The sequence below is a fragment of the Chelonoidis abingdonii genome, chromosome 8 (genome assembly GCF_003597395.2).
Source record: "Chelonoidis abingdonii isolate Lonesome George chromosome 8, CheloAbing_2.0, whole genome shotgun sequence".
NCBI lineage: Eukaryota > Metazoa > Chordata > Testudines > Testudinidae > Chelonoidis > Chelonoidis abingdonii.
Window position 1 is genome coordinate 8,235,413 of NC_133776.1, and position 19,491 is coordinate 8,254,903.

Below are 19,491 nucleotides of genomic sequence, written 5' to 3' on the forward strand. Positions count from 1 at the left end.
TGCTGGTCCTGCAGGATGGGCAGGAATGGCAAGGGGCAGCAGGTGGCCCCATGGAGCTGGTGCTGCCTGGCAGTGCTTGGGGGTGGGCAGCTCTGGACAGGGCCAGTTTGCCCTTTTTCCTTCACCTTCCCTTTGGAGCACACAGCGGGGCTGTGCTCTCGGCTGATCCCAGCACGAGGCACCCTGAAAAACGTCTCAATCTAAAGGTGGCCTGAGATGAATGAGTCTCAATCTAAAGGTGGCCTGAGATGAAATGGGGGCTGGCCTGCCACCGGGCGGAGCCCTGGGGCAGAGAGAGATGCAATGGGGGTGGGTGTCTGGGAAAGACTTTTCTCTGGCTGGGCTCACAGTGCTTCCCCCACACAGGAACAGAGAGTGGAGATGCAGGGACTCCCTGGTCGGCTTCTCTCAGCTGCATTGGAAGTCGAGGCTCTTCAAACAGCCTCCACTTGCCCATTTCCAGTGGTGTAGCCACGCTCCTCCTGCCAACCGGCCCATGCCTGGGACCTTCCGAAAGCTGGGGAGGGATTGGCGCTCGGCTCCTTTGATAAATTAAAAGTAATGCACACGGGAAACCATAATCCCAACTGTACATATAAAGTGATGGGGTCTAAATTAGCTGTTACCACTCAAGGAAGAGATCTTGGAGTCATTGGGGATCGTTCTCAAAACATCCACTCAGTGTGCAGTGGCAGTCACAAAAGCGAACAGAATGTTGGGAATCATTAAGAAAGGAATAAATAAGACAGAAAATACCATATTGCCTCTATATAAATCCATGGTACACCCATACCTTGAATACTGTGCGCAGATGTGGTTGCCCCATCTCAAAAAACATCCATTGGAATTGGAAAAGATTCAGAAAAGGGCAACAAAAATGATTCAGGATATAGAACGGCTGCCGTATGAGGAGAGATTAATAAGACTGGGACTTTTCAGCTTGGAAAAGAGATGACAGAGGTCCGTAAAATCATGCCTGCTGTGGAGACAGTGAATAAGGAAGTGTTATTAACTCAGTACAAGAACTAGGGGTCACCCAATGAAATTAATAGGCAGTAGATTTAAAACACATGGAAGTATTTTTTCACACAGCACAGTCTCTGGAACTCTTTGCCAGAGGATGTTGTGAAGGCCAAGATTATAACAGGGTTCAAAAAATAACTAGATCAATTCATGGAGGATATGTCCATCAGTGGTGTCCCTAGCATCTGTGCCAGAAGCTGGGAATGAGCGACGGGATGGATCACTTGATGATTCCCTGGTCTGTTCATTCCCTCTGGGGCACCTGGCATCGGCCACTGTCGGAAGACAGGATACTGGGCTAGATGGACCTTTGGGCTGACTCAGTATGGTCGTTCTGATGTTACATTCTCAGGGGGAAGCAGCCAAAGCCCCTGAGCTCACGTCCCACTCACCTTGTGTCCTTGCTGCCCCTTCTGGCCTGGGACACAGCATCCCCCCAGTCCTGTTACCTGGGCAGACAGCAGCATCACCCCTACTCAGGCGTGGTGGGGTAGCCAATGGAGGCCCTGCTCCGTGTCCTGGCATGTGGCTCAGTCTTTGCTGGGTGCAGTCCTGGCTCTGCCGTTCACTGCTGTGGCCTTGGCTCAGACATCCAGGTCCACGCCCAGCCTTGCTGCCCAAGCTGTGACAGCAGCATGCCCCTTATTTTCACAGGGAGCCTGGGCAAGGGTGAAGCTCAGCTGGCATCGGCAGGGCCCCAGCTGCTCCTTGCATGGACAGTGTGAGAGTTCAGCCAAAGGCTGTTCTCTTGCTGGTGAGTGCCACCCCCAGGGAGTTCTCCTGGTATAGTACGGTGCCAGGGCTCTGGTGTGGGGTGAAATGCAAACTACGTGAAGCCCTTGTGCTCCCGGCAACTTGCCATTGTGACTTGGGCTGAGCTGACGGCCGGGCCCCTCAGACTGACAGCGCCCCCCGCAGCACGGTACTAGCCTTGAGGCAGGGCACTGCAGGGTGAGCCAGGCCATAGTAATTTGCCCCACCCCTGAGCTCTGGCTGCGTTTCCCTCTTACTGGTGCAGGTTCTACTCCAGCAGCATGATCCTAAGGTTACTCCCGAACCCTTGCCTGCCCTCCCACCCACATCAGACACCCCCACCCTTGGGCCACTAAATCTGGGAGCCTACCTCTGGCATTCCCTGGTTGGTATCACTAGAGTCCTCACGTTCCCTACTTCCTTCCTCTGCAGGATTCCCCTCTGGTCCCAGGCCCTGCTAATGGGCTGATCCTTGTAAAGCGTTCTGACCTTAGCCCCTTCTACAAACTTGGAAATCTACTGCCCTCTCTGGATTGCTCAGCTCCCTTCACTAGCCAGGCGTGTGCCAAGTCACGTGCTTATTGCTTCACCCTTTCTCCCCACAGGCTGGGCAGCTACCAAGACTGCAAGAGCTGTGCCAAGGTATGTGTTTATCACTTGCTTTAGGAGCAGCAGCTTCCAATCCAGCTCAGGGCACCCCCGGCCCCTCTGCTTCACCCCGACACGTGGCTTAGTTCCCTGTTACTGGAACCTGATTGGCATTTGCTAACTCACCCGGCTCGTGCCATGGGATTGGCTGCTTTGGTACAGTTTTGCTCAGTCATACTGATAAGTGTAGCCAGCCAATCTCCTTGCTCTCGGTGCCAGCTGCCCCGGGCATGGCCACTTGTTGAACTCAGCCACTGCTCTGCCTGTGGAATCACTGCTTAATTTAACTCTGGCAAGTCATTCTCATTTCAGCTCTGTCCCGATCCTGCTTGCTACCCCAGCTCCTCGGCTCCTGTATGCCTCCCCTTTCTCTGCTCCTTTATTCCCAAAACCAGCTAATCTTTCTGGTAAAGAAATGTGAAAATCCAGCTGGCGGCAGGAGTGCTGGGCATCAACAGCCTGCACCCCGAAGTCACAGAACAAGCAATTCCATATTTGTCACAACCTTTTCCCTCTAATCTCAGATTGTGAGTCCCCTGGGGCTGGGGTTGGGGTCTTTTCTCTGTTCTGCAAAGCAGGCATCGGTTGCTATATAGCTAAGAGATTGGTAGAGATGGCCAAATCACCTGGGAGCTGCACCCCCTCCCCCACCAAGGTACACCAGGAAGGCCCATTCACATGAGGAAGAACAGGGGAGATTATTCTGGACTGGATTGGTTTCAATTCACAAATCACTGTCCCTCCACCAGTGGGGACTCCTGACTCAAAGACCCCCCCCCATCCCCAAGATGAGCACATACGGATTGTAAACTACTCCAGGCAGGTAACCTCTTTGAAGCTTTTTGTTCTCTATTTGTACAGCACCGAGCACAGCACAGCCCTGGCGCCTAACTGGTGGTTTTAGGCACTACAGTGTAATCCCAGGCCGAACAAACCTATGGAGTTCGCCCACATTATCAAAGACTCCAGATCTTAGAATGCAATACTCCAAAGTGACCTGAAGGGGGCCTTTGTATGCTGGGACAAGTTGGTTCTGCATTGCATGCTGGGACTGGTAGTTTCTGTGTCTACCCCTCCATGTTACACAGGCATGGTGGCTGCCATCTGCTTTATTTTAGGCAGATTAGGCATTAACCAATTGCCAATGTAAGTGTCCCCCCCAAAATGAGAAAAGTTTGGACATGAGCTGAGTGGTCTTGTAGAGCAGAAAATTAGGAGTCAGGACTCCTGGGTTCTATTCACAAGTGACTATGAGGAATGTCTTCATTGCTTTTCGTGTTCCCTCCTCCGTTAAATGGGCTGATAACAGTGTCTTCAGAAGGTGTATGAGAGGCTCTGCCCACCTTCTTAGGGCTAGAATCTGGCTGCATCTTTGACCTGTTTTCCTTTTCCATCCTCTCCCTTGCTCTGTGTGCCCTCCCCCTGGCTTTACACTGTCCCAAAGCCTATTTCCCAAGCCACCACGTTTGCTAAGGAGTGTGCATGAAGTGAGTCGCTGCCCAATATTATGGATGCAAACGGGTCAGGCCTCACTGGCTACCCATCATGGCTGCTCTCTCCCTCCTTGTTGCATCATGTCTGTGGGATCAATGATTCTCAGACAGAAGGCTGTGGATCAGTGGTGGGCCAGGTGGGTCCTCGCTCCTCACTTCCACATGCTGAATCCCCTTAGAAGCTAATGCTACATTCGTAGTTTCCTGTTACTTTTCCATGTGAGCAACTGTAAAGACCATCATGACATTATGGGATCATGAATGGGACAGGAGGTGACCGGGACTGGGATGGGGGTAGCTTAGCATGATTGTGAGAGGAGAGAAGTGTCCACAACAATATTTGGCAGCCCCCAATCTAATGCACGTAACAATCTGTTTCACCTTGTATTTAGCTGTGATGCTCTGATTACCTTTCCCAGACCTGCAGAAGAGCTCTGTGTGGCTCTTCCACCAACAGAAGTGCATACAGAATGTCATGCCTGAGGAGATGTATGCAGGCAGATGGAGGTGCTAGGGCCAGCCTTTAGGTGGGATGAGATGTATGAGGCAGGATGCCAGACATGGATGGATGGGTGTGTGTGTTGTGGGGGTTGGTGGTAGGCAGCATCATGCTGGGGAATGTGTGTGTCGTGTCAAGAGTGCCGGGGTGGGGGTGGGGGTGCAGAGTGCCAGGCCTAGGATGTGCATGTGTGGGGGAGAGGGCATCATACTCAAGAGTGTGGGCAGGGTACCAAGCCTTGGGTGTATGGGGGGCAGAAAGCCAGGTCTGGGTGGGGAGTGCTAAGCTGGGGGGGGGGGGAGAGAGAGAGAGAGAGTGTGTGTGTGTGTGTGGCGAGGGGAAATAGGTGCAAGGCCTGGGCAGTGCTAAATCTAGGAGGAGGTGGAGGCGGGAAGATGCTAAGCCTAGGGGGAAGTGTGTGTGTGGCCTTGGAGGAGTGAGAAACCTAGGGGAAAGTGTGGGGGCTAGGTGTTAACCTAGGGGGAAGATGTGTGTGGGGGAAGGCACTAAGCCTAGGGGGAGATGTGTGTGGGATAGGTACAAGGCCTGGGGACAGTGCTAAGCCTAACGGAAGGTGTTAGGGTTGCCAACTTTCTACTCACACAAAACCAAACACCCTTGCCCTGCCCCTCCTCGGAGGCCCTGCCCCTTATCCAAGGCTCCGTTCTTGCTCACTCCATTCCGCCTCCCTCTGTTGCTTGCTCTCCCCACCCTCACTCACTCGCTCACTTTTACCAGGCTGGCTCAAGGGGTTGAGGTGCGAGCTCTGGTTGGTGGTGCAGGCTCTAAGGTGGGACCAGGGATGAGGGATTTGGGGTACAGGAGGGAGCTTCGGACTAGGGCTGAGGAGTTTGGAGTATTGGAGGGGGCTCCAGGCTGAGGCAGGGGGTTGGGGTGCGTCAGGGATGCAGGCTCCAGGCAGCACTTACCTCAAGCATCTCCCGGAAGCAGCAGCATGTCCCATCTCTGTTTCATAGGTGGAGGCATAGCCAAGCCACTCTGCACACTGCCCTGTCTGCAAGCACTGCCCCCACAGCTCCCATTGGCTGCAGTTTCCAGCCAATGGGAGCTGCAGAGCCAGTTCTTGGGGTGGGGGAGTTTGTGGAGCCCCCTGGCTGTCCCTACGTGGAGGAGCTGGAGTGGGGACATGCCGCTGCTTCCAGGAGCTGCACGGAGCCACGGCAGGCAGAGAGCCTGCCTTACCCCACTAGGGTGACCAGACAGAAAATGTGAAAAACCAGGACAGCGGGTGGGGGGGGTAATAGGAGCCTATATAAGAAAAAGACCCAACAATTGGAACCGTCCCTGTAAAATCAGGCTACGTGGTCACCCTAAGCGCTGCCAACCAGACCTTTAATGGCCCGGTCAGCAGTGCTGAGTGGAGCCGCCAGGGTCCCTTTTTGACCGGGTGCCCCAGTAGAAAACTGGACCCCGGCAAGCGCAGGAAGTGTGTGTGTGTGGGGGGGCTGTGCCAAACCTAGGAGGTGGCGGGGCGACAAGCGCCAGGCGCAGGCACACGAACCCCTGGAGAGGCGGTGTGGGGAAGGGTGACAAGTCGCTGCAGGCTGGAGCACCTCTGCCTCCCACACCTCACACGTGCTTGTCACATGTCAGCGGGAAGGTAGGAACCGGAAGTGCGTCATATCACGTGAACGCCGCTAATACCCAAGGTCACTGGCTGATGGCAGGTCACATGATAAAGGTTCTGTTGCGGTCCGAGTCACATGACTGAAACGCCCGGCTCCCCGGAAGGGGCGGGCAGGAGGTCACATGACACGGGTCCCTCAGCGGGAGGGGAGGGGCGCAGCTCGGCCTCAGTCGGCCCCACCCCCTCCTCCGCCCCGTGACCGGCCTGGCCCCGCCCCTCCCCGCGGAGCGGCTCCGGAAATGGTCGTGCTGGGCTGCGCTGCGGCTGCGTCGGGCCGCTCGGACTGAAGGAGACTGAAGGTAACGGGGGCCGGGGTGGGCTGGCCGGGCGGCGCCGCCTCCCTCCGCCATGCCGGGGCGGGAGCGGGGCCCGAGCAATCCGCCGCCATCCGCCCCGGGGGAGCCGCGCCCCGCCGCCTAGGGCCCGCGTTCCGCCGCGCCGGTCTCCCGCGCCCGCCCGGCCCATGTGCGCCGCCCGCCACACGTGGGGAGGGGGGTCGCTGCCCGGGCCGGCCGCATGGAGCCCCCGCGCGGCTGCGGGGAGCGGGCCTAGGGCTCGGCCTAGAAGGGCAGAGACCGGGATCTCGCTCCTTCCGCCCCGGCCCCACAGGGCCCGATCCGCCCTCCCGCCGCCCGGATGTCCTTCCCCCACCTTACACAACATATGGGGCCTGATCTCTTCCCCCCGCCCTCTCCCCACCCCCTGCTCTCGTCCTCTTCCTCGCACAGCTTCTGTGGGGCCTGCGGGCCCCCGCCCCACCGTCCACACGCACATTCATAGGCCTTGGTTTGCCTCCCGGGCCCCAATCTCCGCTCTTCTCGGGCCCCGACATTCCCCCGTCCCCCCAGCATCTACATGGCCTGATTTATCTCCCTGCTGCCCCTTGGAAAGGCCCGTTGTCTGTAGGGCCTGAACCGTGTCCAAATGGTGTCTATAAAGTCTTAACACACTTCGCCCGCTTCCCCCTTCCACCCCCGGTGCCTATAGGACTGTGGCCAGGGGGAGTTCAAAGCATCCGTTTCTTTCCCGAATTCCTGCCGCCTATAGGCCCCGAGTGTACCTCTTGCCTCCGTGTGGTACATATATGCCCTTATGGGATGCCACGTCTCTGTCTCCCTTCCCTCCCCAAATGCCTGGTGCGTATAATGGCCTGAGCCCCCGGCGCCCCCTCCCACACACACAATGCCTAGCGTAGCTCTGCCATAGGGGCCTGAGCGCACCCACCCACCTGACCCCTCCCCTTAAATATCCGGCGTCTATAGGGGCCTGCCTGGGCCTCTCTAGCCCCCTCCCCCCGGCCTGGCCCCTCCCCCCAGGCCTTTATCCAGGACCTAGCGGCCCCCACGTGCTCTCGGGCCCCCGGTCCGTAGGCCCAGCCCCGGCCTCTCCCAAGCCGCTGTCTAGGGCCGGCCCCCACGTGTCCCCGCTGCCCGGCTTCCTTCCATCGGGCCCGGGCACGATCTGCGGCGCCGGCTCTGGCCCCCTCCCCCCCACGTCCGTAGTGCGGAGGCGCCGGCTCCCGCTCGGGCCTCTCCCGGGAAGCGATGGCCGCCGCCGGGAGTGACACGTGTCCTTGGCAGAGGCCGCCGCCGGGCCTTGGGAGCGGCGCGGGCCGGCCGGGGCCTTCCCGCGGCGCAGTGCGGGGGGGGCGATCGGCGCCGCCGACACCAGCCCCGGCCGGGGAGGGCGGCCCAGTGCTGTCCGGGCAGGTGGGAGGGGGCGCCTGTTGGATGGTCTCCGGGTAGCGACCTCTGGGGCCCCCCGAGGAGCCTGTTCTTGGGTGGGGTCCCCGTGCCATATGGCAATGCAGGTTCTGGGGTTCCTCTGCTCTGGCGGTGACTGGTGGGGTGCCCCACAGCTCATATGCCTGGGTCCTGCGTGCTTCTGCCTCGTCTTTGCTGGGCACATCATGTTGTGCCCACTGAGCGCTTGTGATCCATTTGCAGTGCGCTGCTCCGCTAGAGCCTCTGGACTGTGGCCAGGGGGAGTTCAAAGCTGGGCTTCCCAGGGGGATATTCACCCTTCTCCTGTCTGTTTTGCGCTCCATAAACCTGGCTGTGGGTGAGACACTTTCCTGGGCACGGGCGCTCTCCTGTATCAAAGCAGAGCAAAAAAAATAGAGATTCTTGCGGCCCTGCTTTCCAAACCCTTGGCTGTGGTGGTGTGGGGTGTGTATGTTCTCCAGGGAGGGGGCAGTGGCTGAAGTTGTGAGCGGGGAATGTCCTCAGGTCTAATCTCCGCAGCTATGTATGCAGGGTAGTGGGGGCTCGTTTATTCTGTGAGCTCTCATGAGAACAGACTTGGGGCTGCCACAAACACCTGTGAAATTAGCATTGAGGGCTCACTGTTTCCCCTCTCAGTGACTCCAGGTCAAAAGAGCTCAGTTTACAAGTAAAGTCACTGCCCTGCAGCTTCTTCCTGACATCTGAGAAGGGAACTGGATCCTTCGGACTGGGGCACAAGGTTGGTGTGTACCGCCTGCAGGCTGAGCTCTGCCCCCCATTAGTATCTGTGGAGCCCCATGCTGCTTACTGCATTTCAATAACCGTTCTGTTACTGCTGGGCCCGAATCCAGTTCCCTCTCCTGCACCTGGATTGGCCCTCAGGGCTTATGGGAGACACAAGCACCAGAATAAAACTGTCCCTTAAAGTGGTCGTCTCTGACTCTGCTACACCCAGGGGGTGACGCTGTAGAGTAGGGAGGGACCGTTATTCCATAGGCCTGTTCCTAGGCTTGGGGCTGCAGGGAAGAACCAGGGTGAATGGTGCCCACACCCCTTCTCATCCAGAAACCCCTCCCACCCACCCATCCTTGTGTAACCTCTTCTCTAAGATGGTGGCTGAGCTGTTCCTCCCCTGTTTCACTCTGGTCCAATGGGCACAGCAATGCCAGGGATGTGCTACCTGCAGGAGCAGCCCAAGCACTATCCTCTGTGCCAGGAACAGAGAGAGGAGACGCACACTGCTTCCTCCTCCCACCCCCACCAGTGGCTCCTGCTGCCTGGTTCCTCCTTATGGAGGAGCAGAGAGAGACTGAGTTCATGCTAATTTGGCTCTGCTCTGAGAAGCAGAGGCAGGGCCCAGATGCTGCCATCCTCCTCTGTGGGAGTCTGTTGGGGATGAGGGGCAGGGTTCCCATGCCAGTCCTCCCCTCCCCTAGTCTGGAATAAGCATGGGAGGGGTTATTCCCTAAAGCTCCCCAGGGGGAACGTGTGGTGGGCAGAGTATGATCAGGACTCTGGACAAACCAGCCTCTTCGCAAAAGTGCTGTGGGCCTCAGTTATTTCTGCTCAAAGTCAGCACCCCCAATGCCATGCTAGGGGGCTGAGTTCAGCATCAGTTCTTAACGTGCGGGGGCCCCCCCCCCCCCACAGCTTTTCCTTGGCAGTCTCCAGCCAGGTCTGACTCTGCTTGCTTTGGGATCTGATGCAATCCCAGCCCCTGTTGACTTGGTTAATACTCTGCCTCTTTTCCATTGTATTTCAGACATTGGGGTCATATATTAGCCACTTCAAATAGCTGGGCTGTAAACTGGAGAGCGAGCTGTTTGCCTCAATGCTAATTGCATATTGGGTGGCTGTTACAAAGAAGGTTAACGCCTTCCCTCTCATCCAAGCTGCGGCAGAGCTATTTTCAGGTGAACCTAGCAGACAATTAAAATAACTGCCGAAGGAGCCGGATGTTTTTCTGCCTCCCCTTAGGAAGTGATCGTCAAGCTCCAGCTATTGATCCCACAAAGGGGGTTGCTTTCTCGAATGTCTGGCTGACCTGGCTCAGGTTAGGGGAGGAGATTGGCTTATTAAGAGCCGCTGATGGATTTGGTACAGTATGGAGTGGGGAATTCAGCCCTGGCCTCCAGGAGTTTCCAGTCTAAATAAGACTGAACACGCAGTGAAGCCCTGATATAGTGGGGAGCTGAGGCTGGGGTTGGAGCAGGCAGTGGGGTGGATCTGAGAACCTGCTAATGCTCGGCTTTCCCTGGTCCAGGAGGAGGAATGATGTGGTTGCAGCAGCCTTGCCCCTCTGTCCTCACCCCTAGTGACTCTGGAGCAAGCAGGGGAACTCGGTGACACTGCAGTGTGGGGCATCTGTGGAAGAGATAGAAACCCTTTGTAATTCCTCGTGGCCCTGGCTCTCCTCTAGCTTCTCAGGGGCAGAGTCCTAGGCAGAGTCACTGCAGGGGTTTAAGGGTGTTTTAGCACCTGGTTTAAATCTCAAACCTGCGAAAGGGCAGGAAGGTCCCGAGTAAGGGAGAACTTCTCCCGGCTCTGCCTGAGTGGGTGGGTCAGAGCCCAGGAGCCCCCTAATCAGCAAAGGTTTGTGAGGACTCTGAAGATGTGGATGCCCCGAGATCTAGCTAGTTTGTAAATATTTTGCTGTCTGTCCACTAGGGATGTAAAAGTTTAAGCGGTCAACCGGTAAGCTGGGCTTACCGTCAACTGATCTTCACTGTTAACCCTGGCGGTCCTGCGCCTGCCAGGCTGCAACCCCAGCCCCCACCGTGCCAGGCCAGCCAGAACGACCTCGGGTAACCGGTTAAACAATATCATTTTACTTGGTTAACTTTTTAAACTGAGATTTACATCCGTACCGTCCAGTGCTCTGCCCAGTGGGGCCCTGATCCTGCTGGAACCGTGGGCGGCGCTAGAGCACAACGAACTCTAACGCTGCCGCGTCTAGTTCTGCCCAGGTACAGCTGTTAATGAGCTGTGGCTGGGATGCTGATCAGGCAGGGTCATCAGGGCCATGTCAGCCTGAAGCTGGCGTGGCCCATTGTGCACGGCACTTCACAGGCAAATGGGACGCTGGCCTTGCCCAGAGAAGCTTGTCTTGTAATAAAATCAAGGGCTGACAAACAGTCCCACACCCCAGAATGGGGGAGGAGAGCTTGACGGGTGGACACCAGCTCTGCAGGCTGCTGGGTTGGATTTTGAATGTCTGTATTGATGAGGGGCTGGTGGTTGCGCTCCTCACCAGAGGAGCAAGGGGGCCTGGCTGTTTGAGCTGACTACTGAGCTGGCCTATTCCCTGGGTACCGCCCTGTTTCAGTCTCAGCACTGCCCTTTATCTGCCCCTGTGAATGGGGTTTTAATCTGCCAGGCCCATCTTTGGAGTAGGCGAGGACAAGCTGGCAGTGTTAGGGCTTGGGCTTTTGTGGGCTGGTCTCTGGACATAACCTTTGAGGTGTTTGTTTAACTTCGAAGGCTGGTCTAATCAGTGATGGACTGACAGAGATCTGGAGTGGCTAAAGCTTTCGTGTGTGCATGAGAACCTGACAGGGAGGAGCTGGGAGCACCTGCCCCCCCTCCAGAGTGCTCAGGATGCCAGGCCCTGAGCACAGGTCTGGTGTCTCTCTAGCATACGGCAGAGCCCGCTGCCTAGAGACCCCTAGCTGCTCCATGAGCCTGCCTGCTATGGCCTGCAGCTTGAATCTTGCATAGTGCTCCACGGGGTGGGGTCCCCAAGTGCAGAGCAGTGGGCATCCTCCTCCCACTGCCCCGACCTGGCATTGGGAGTGGGCCTGCTGGGCTGGATTAGCCGGGCAGCAGCATTACACAATCTAGCGTCACCCACTGCCAGGAACAGTCACTGGCCGGTGCAGTGAGTTGCACCTTGGGAGGGAGGGTGACTGAGAATTGTAAGGTGGCGTCTGGCCTCAGGGACATGGTCCTCCACTGAGTGTGGGCTTTTAGGGTCCCAGGAGCCTCTCTGCTGCGGGGGAGGTGAGGTGATAGTGCCCCACGTTCCAGAAGTACCCAAGATGGGGCATAGCAAGGCCAAGGAATTTGCACCCTGGTCTGTAGGGGAGGCGGGTGTGGTTTAGAGGCCTCAGTGTGGTGGTAGGGGGCATCCAGGCTCTCTGTCTAGTCCTGTTTCCCCACCTGTGAGATGGGAGGGCCAGGAACATGGAAAGGCCTTTGCTACTGAAGGGTTAAGTGTCCCTGCATCTGTGGGGAGGGGCCTGCACAGTGGGGGGAGGGAGAGTGCCCATTTTGTGATTTTTTAGCCCCCTCCCTACGCAAATGATTCTTCTTGGGGGGTATGCCTCTGGCAGATGTCTGCAGGCTGCCACTGGGCCCCTCTCTGGCAAGCTAGAGTCTGCCCTCCCAAGGCAGGCACTCACCCCGGGTATGTACATTGTCCTGGTGACCTGGTCCCAGAGCTGAGGGCGGGAACCTGAAATGGAGATGGGGGAAGTCTCCCCAGCACCATATGGAATGGGCTGATGCCCACCCTGCTCCTACATGGGAGGCCGTGGCATATGCAGTCCCAAATTGCATTGGGCTTTTTGCAACCCTGTCCTATTGCAAACTCCTCCCTGATGTGATGTCCCCCCCCTCCCCAGTTGCCTGGCTCCCAGGTGGCATTGGTGTGTTTCCTGCCCCTCTGCGCCATCCTCCCTCCTGGCTGCAGTTTGCAGCTCCCCCATTTAGTGTCACCTGCGCATTTTGTTACTGGGCTGCCTTCCAGCCTCCTCCCTCCCCCCTGCAGCTCCCGAGGGAGGAGGGTGATGCTGCTGCACTGCCCCCTGCGTACCCTCTCTCTCCTCTCAGAGGGCAGAGGTGTTTGAGGGGGTCTTTGGTTTGCCTGAGCAGACTGCTGGGGGGAAAAGCCTGGGTGGAGCTCTGGTGGAATCGCACAGCGTCTGTCTGACTCCAGCCTGCATGAGTGCCGTTGGCACAGGTGGGTGTCTGGTTGCTTTGCATGGCGAGGGGAGAGGCAGGGCAGGGAGCGCCTGGCGTGAGGCTGGGCTCCTCGCCTGCCTGCCTGCCTGCTGGGGGGAGCGTGTGCAGCGCGAGTGACTCATGCATGGAGACGGGTTTCTCTGACTGGTTTGGGCAGTGCTGAGGCCGCATGGCTCTGCCTGTGGGTGGGGTTTGGGATGCTCCCTGGCTCCTCAGTCTGTCTCTCCCTCTCGGTGTCTCTGCACTGCAGCAGACTCTGCGATCTGACACTGGCAGCTCGTGGCATGTTCCCGTCCTCCCTGGGGTGGGGGCGGGGGGCTCTCCCCTGCCTTGCCCATGTTTGGCTCACCCGGCCCTCCCCATCGCTGGCGGGCAGGTTTGCAGGCTGATTTTCCTCTCTCTTGAAGTCAGTCGGATGAAAGGTCTCTACAGTCCCGCTCAGCCTGCCCAGGTTTTTCCCGGGCAGGGGTGAGTATCCTTCTCTCTCGTGTGTGTGTGTGTCTGGGGGGTGGCAGTGGGGGGTTCCCTACATGGTGCTGTAATGATCACTGTGTGTATGCCAGGCTGGCCGGGTAGGGTGGTCTGACTCTCCGTGGGGAGTGGCCAGTGCTCTGTCTGGCTGCAGCGTGGATCAGAGCTGTGTTGGGGAGAGGCCTGTGAGACCTGGGCTCCCCCATTCCTGGGGGGCGAGGGGTGTCACTGTGCAGTCAGGAACTTCTCAAAGCTCCAAAGTCTCTCTCCCTTTCTTGAGTAACTTGCTGGTATTATTCCAAAAGAATATTACAGTTGCCCCAAGCTTGGTGTTACCCAGGCTCTCAGCCTGGGTATGTGCTCCAAGCACCCTGCCAGGCTGCAGGGGAGGGGCCCAGAGCAGAGAGCCGTGCCCTAGGCACTTGGCTTCCGCCATGGATAGGTGGAGCAGGGGAGTTAGAGAGTGCTGGTCAGTCCCATCCAGCACCCTTTTTCCTGAGGTCTCGGGTAGGATTGTTGCTGTGTCATGTTCTCCATGGCTGCGTCCAGGCTAGGGTTGGCAGCTGCTGAGTTCTGGGCCCTGGGCACGTCCTGGGCTGGTCAGCGCTGTGGGGTGCTGGGTCAGGGTGTTTGCCAGTGTTTGGGAGGCAGCCTCTGAAATACCAGTCCTTGGTGAGGGAGGAGGGACTGCCTGTGCCAAGGGCGTCGGACCCAGTGCTCCTTGCTACGGGGCTGAGAATGGCAGTGGGCACCCCTGCCCCTCGGAAATGGTGTGCAGATCCCCAAACCCAGGCACCCCGAGGCCGCCCCCAGCCCACTCTGCAGCCACCCTTCTCAGGTTGGCCTTGAGCGGGTTCTTTGTCATGCGGGGTGCCCAGCGTTTACCATGCTACACGGAGATGGGCTTGTGTGGGGCTTGGGCCTGCTCACCCACCTGCTTCTGGCCGTGCAGGTCCTGCTCCGCAGGGCTTTGGTGCTGACTCCTGGGGAGGCTGGGCTCATCCTAGGCAGGCAGCAAGGACCTGGTTGCTTTTAAAAGCTCCTGGATGGCAGCTGTTGAAGGCTTCTGAAATGCGGAGGGACTCCAGGGGTCAGAGCTGAGAGCAGTGGGGAGGATGCAGGAAATGCAGGGCCCATGAACTGGGCCTGCAGCTCTTTCCCACCCTTATGTGACCCAGGCTGTTGTGAGATCCTGCCCCGGCAGCTGGCTGTAATCTCTGGGGGGATTGGCCATGATTCCCAGGGGCGCTGGGAGAAGGTCTGGGAGTGGTGGAGCTCTCCTGGTCTCTGGTGTCTCCCCCAAGCCTGGAATGCTGACTCTGAGCATCGGGTTACAGGAGGAGCCAGGCTCTGTTTGTTTGGCTTGGATGATTGGGGAGGGTTCGCAGGCCGGGCTGGCACCTCTGTGTGGCAGTGCTGTGCTCCAGCGGGGTTCCATGGTTGTCAGGGAAGGAGGCTGTTGGGCCGCCTGGACTGTGACTTGGGCTCCCCATGGTCTGTCACTGTGGCCTTTGCACTGTAACCAAACGGGAGGGGAAGCAGGCAGGGAGTCCTGGAACAAGGCCTGTCAGCATCAGAGATGGGTCTGGGCTCGCCCTGCTGCTCTCCAGATCCAGCACCCAGCGAGAACGGGGTAGGGAATTCCCTCCTGCCCCCCCAGCAAACCCCTTTCTGGCTGTGGGTCAGCACAACCCTTTCGTGGTGCCAGTCAAACATGTTTGTCTGGACTGCGGATGCTGCAGGGAGATGGGGCAAGTAATGAGCTGGTGGAGAGCTGAGCCGGGGGTGGGGGGAGGGGGCCTGGCCTGCTCCTCTTGCGTAGATGGTCCCTGGGGCTGGGTTTGAGCCTAGGTCAGTGGGTTCTTCACTCTTGCTGAGCTGGGAAGGCCTGGGTCCATGGGGCTCCTGACTGTCTGTGGGAGGGAGGGGGTCGGTGTGCTGCATCCCCAAGAGAAGCTGCCACCCCCACACCCTCTGCATGTCTAGGGGGAACCGACTTGGGCTCAGCCCTTGGGGTGTGATATGGAGGTGCCCCTGCAGTGCTTGGACTGAGCACTAGTGTGGGGGGGTGTAGCTGGGGGGGTTCACCCAGGTTCCAGCTGTGCAGGATAGGTGTCTCCCCCAGCTCCTAAGGACCTTAAAGCTGGGAGAGTTCTCAGCTTCCCCTCCCTGTAACCAGTGATTGTAGCCTGGTCCATTCTTGGGGGGTGGGGGGCACAGCTGGCTTCCCACTGCCTTGGGGTCTGTTTGGACTTTTCCCCAGGAGCTGTCTTTAATGAGTCTGCTTTGGGGAAAACTCTTGGTTTTTGTGGCACTTCCGACCTCCTGAAATGTTGGCTGTTTCTGTTGGGGAGGGGGCTGCTTGGGAGCCCGTGCCTGGGGGTACAGCTACTCAGAGATACTCCCTCCCCCCATTGGTGTTACCTCAGTAGTGGGTGAGGGGCCCTTTCCAGGTATTGAGGGCACCCAGGAGCTTATTGCTCTTGATGAGGTGTGGGCAGGGGAGACAGGAGAACGTGAAGGAAGCAGGGGGAGAGGTTGAGGGAGAAGATAAACGGGGGTCTAGGGATGATCATTGGGCTGGGGCCCCTGGATTCTAGACCACCAGTGTCCCTGCTGAGTGGCACCCACTGAGCGCTCCTGCGGGAATCGCTACCAGGAGCTCGCCCAGTGACTGCCCGTGCCTGGCTCCGGCTGTTCGAGCTGCCCTAGGGACTGTGGTGACCAATCTCTGCCTGAAACCCCACTGCCGTGTTGGATTGTACTGGCTAGCTGGAGTCTGAGGCTCATTTGTCCTGGCACGCAGACCCTCAGGCCCCAGGGGCCAGCCCAGGGCAGCCTGCTTGTACTGCGGACTTGTGCAGACCCAGGCTGCAAAGTCATCAGCCAGCACCTGCCAGAGCCGCCTTTGGGGAACTCCCTGCCGTGGGCCCAGCTCCTGTCTGCCCCACTCACCCCAGGCTCCTTGCCCCACTACTGAGCGTGTGCTCTTTGTTTCTCTGTCTGCAGATAGCGAGGGGATCCTTATGCAGCACCACATGAAATGAACAAAGCTCCACAGCCCACAGGAGGAGCCCCGACAGCCCCACACCCTGCCCCTTCTCCTGGACTTCCACAGGTAGGACCCCTCTGCACCCCCAGCCGTTCTCTGAGACTTCATCAGATGAAGCATCTCCCCTCAGAGCCCTACGTGTGCCTGATCCCAGCTGCACTACCCTCCGCTGAGATACCAGGTGAGACGCCTGGTTCAGCGCTTGCCTCCCTGCTGACCAGTCCTGGGGTCAGGATTGGGCTTGCCAGGCGAGGGAGGCGTGCTCAGAGCCTGGTGCCCATGAGGTGCCGGGTGATTGGCAGTGCAGTGAGTGGCCCAGCGGGGAGCACAGTGTACAGGTCCCTGGGGTGTGGCTTTGGGAAGCCCTGGTAGCTGCTGTGCCAATCTGTTCCTTCCTTGATTCCCTGCAGTCCGCGTTTCCACCTGGTCAAACGGCACCCGTGGTTTTTAACCCATCGCAAGCTACACAAATGAATACGCCTTCCCAGCCTCGACAGGTAAGGGGGCACTGGGGTGTGGCCGCTGCTGGCTCTTCAGGGGTTGCTGGGACTCCCACTGCCTTCTGACCATAAGGCTGTCTGATGGCCAGGGGTGGTTGCTGCCTCCCAGTGGCGTGGTTCTCTGGGGTGCCAGCCTGGCTACGCTTGGGGCCTTTGATCTGCTGCCGAGCAGGTTTTGTGGCGCTGAACTGGCCCCAGCTCTGAGTCAGAGTGGAGGGCTCCAGCGTGCCAGGTGGAGGGAGGGCAGAGCTTCCTGGACCCTCCTGAGCAGGGCTGTGGCCCCGTGGTGCACACAGCCATGAGTGTGGAGGAGGTGGGCCTGGATGAACGTGTGCTCAGGAGAGCTGTGAGGGGATGGATGGATGCCTGTCTGTCTGCCCACCCACCCCGCCTGCGTCTCCTTCTTTGGCGAGGGGCACACGGCGCAGAGCCTCCCCCCACCCCCTCCCAGGCCTCGCAATCTTGTCTGAACCTGAAGTGACCTTGCTTCTTCTTTCCTCCCCCCTCGCTCTTTCCTGTCTTAGTTTCCAGCAGGGCCTCGTGCTTTACACCAGCAGGTACTAACCCGCCCCCCGCATGCCATACAGACCCCCGGGGGTGCAGCCACATGGTGTTTGTCTGGATGCTGCAAGGAAACGGCTGGGCTAGAGGAGTGGGAGGGTGCGGGCTGCTGCACCGAGCACCGGGGAGGACTGGTTTGGGTTAATGCAAGGAGCAGGAAGGCTTGGCAAAGTCTCACGTAGTTCCTTGTGGCCTAGGATGCCTGCCACATTCTCAGGCCAGTGGTGGTCTCACCACGGGGAGAGCGGGTGACTGGATGCGCAAAGACAGCGGGTCCCGAGTGCTGGTTGAGTCACGCCAAACTCAGAGTGCACGTGAGCCAGGAGCCCAATGCTGGGGCTCTGCAGGGCCGGACAGACAGCTGGAGTGGGCAGCTGGGGGCTTGGCTGGCCCAGTGGGCTGCTGACACAAACAGCTTAGTGTGCTGGGATCTCTGCTGGTAATGTAGGTGTCCCAGGGAGAGGAGAGGTGTCCTTAGGTAGGAAGCCATAGGAGTTTCACTGCAGCGTCTGTATCTTGACGTAAGTCCTGCATGAAGCTTGGAGCATGTGGCTGCTTCTCTGCTACCAGCCCCACAACCCACTCTGCCCCACAAAGCTGCTTCTGCCTGTGCTCGACCTATGGGTGGTCTCGCCTTTGCTCCTTAGAGGGACTAGTCCCCTGGCAGCACCCCAAGATGGCACCATGCTGCACTGCTGCCGTAACCTCTATGAGCAATCACCCTGTCCCTTACTAAAATGGCTCCCATCTCGTGCAGCGGCTGCAGGGTGAGGTGAGCCCCGTCCCTGCTCTGCTGCCAGTGCAGCGGGGGTGGGAAAGGGCAGCAGGGATGGGCAGCTTGTTGGTAACTACGGTCCCTCCCCTGACCTTTCACCTCCCTCTGCACCCTCTGGCTGTGAAGTTGGCTCCACACCTGGTCTGAGGCACTGGGGTGCACATCAGGGTTCACGGGCTGGGAAACGCCCTGCAGTAGGGCCGAGCGTTTCAGTGGAGGGGAGGAGCTGGGGTGGCTGGTGGGGGACACGCGTCCGATTTGCCTCTGGACGGTTGATTGGAGTTGTTTGCTGGAAGAGATGCGCTGGCTCCTGAGTCTGGGCTGTGCATTGCTAGTGCAAAAGAAATGCCACTGTGTTGCCTGCCAGGAGGCCTATGCCCTGGAGGTGCCAGCTCTGGGCTGTCTGTACTGATCAGATGCAGGCCAGAGAGGGAATTCCAGCTCTGTACATGCTGCTTTATCTTGGATCAGGCAGAGGCCCGTTTGTTAAGATGCGACTTGGGCTCTGGCTGGCCTAGCAGGGCAGAGAGGCCCATTCACCAACTGTATAGTCCTGCCTCTTGATGCGTGAGTGGAGTTTGCCCGAGGGGCCCCCCACAATCTGCTGATCGTCTCTGCTTGCCCTGCCCTTTGTGGCCTCGCTGCCCCGGAGTCTGACTGAAGGCCGGGGCGGCTCGTGGAGATGGAGAACAACATAGGGTCCGACAGGAGGAGGAGAGGGGAGTTCTGGGTCATGGAGATGGGCCGTGGTGCGGCTGTGGTCCTGAAGCTGAGGCCCATCCCAGATTGGGTGGTGTCATCGGCCCCCCTTTGAACTCAGGATGGGGGTCCTTGGGGGAGGTATGTTCTGGGACTGAAAGGCAGAAAGTGCCCTGGCTCACCGCATCCTGGGGGAGGGCAGGGGCAGTTGAGGGGCCACTGTTGTCTTTTAGTCCAGCTCTTGAGTACGAGGAGGAGTTAGATCCCTGAGCCTCCTGCCAGCCCAGTGGGCCGTGGCCCTGAAGGTATTGCCTGGTGCCAGGGCTGCCTTCTCGAGCATTAGGGGGTGCAGCAGCTGCGCATTGGGCTCCAAAGCCCACGAGACACGCTTGCTTTACTGTTCTCCTGCCTGGCCCTCCCCTCTGACCTTCCCTTACAGCCGGGCGGCTCTTGTACCAAAAGCCCTTTTGAGCTCCGGCTCCCCCCACAGCAGTGTTTGCCTCTGGCCCGGCGGTGCTCGCGTGTCCCTGGGGCCTGGGACCTTGTGAGGCTGTGGGGTAATTCCTGTCTCTTTTCTCTTCCTTCTCCCCTTGTGTGTGTGCTCGCTAACAGGGAGGATTCAGGTCTCTTCAGGTAACGCTTTTTCATTACCCCTGCTCAGGCGGTGCTCTTGGCTGGGGAGT

The 19,491-nt window shown here is 58.6% G+C and overlaps 1 protein-coding gene across 13 annotated transcripts in view; it reads left to right on the top strand.

Annotated features, from left to right (window-relative positions):
• Positions 1-6,142: 6,142 nt before the first annotated feature.
• Positions 6,143-19,491, top strand: part of EIF4G1 (eukaryotic translation initiation factor 4 gamma 1) — a 43,387-nt gene continuing 30,038 nt past the window's right edge. For 5 of the 13 annotated variants that reach the window (XM_075068361.1, XM_075068360.1, XM_032803922.2 and 2 more), the window contains exons 1-3: positions 6,184-6,363; positions 16,231-16,339; positions 16,684-16,770. In XM_075068361.1, the coding sequence (XP_074924462.1) occupies positions 16,265-16,339; positions 16,684-16,770 (162 nt within the window). In that variant the 5' untranslated portion in view covers positions 6,184-6,363; positions 16,231-16,264. Of the gene's footprint in view, positions 6,364-12,991; positions 13,219-16,230; positions 16,340-16,683; positions 16,771-17,297; positions 17,331-19,420; positions 19,442-19,491 lie in introns of those variants that run through there. The other 8 variants (XM_032803912.2, XM_032803916.2, XM_032803914.2 and 5 more) reach the window with 5 other exon arrangements.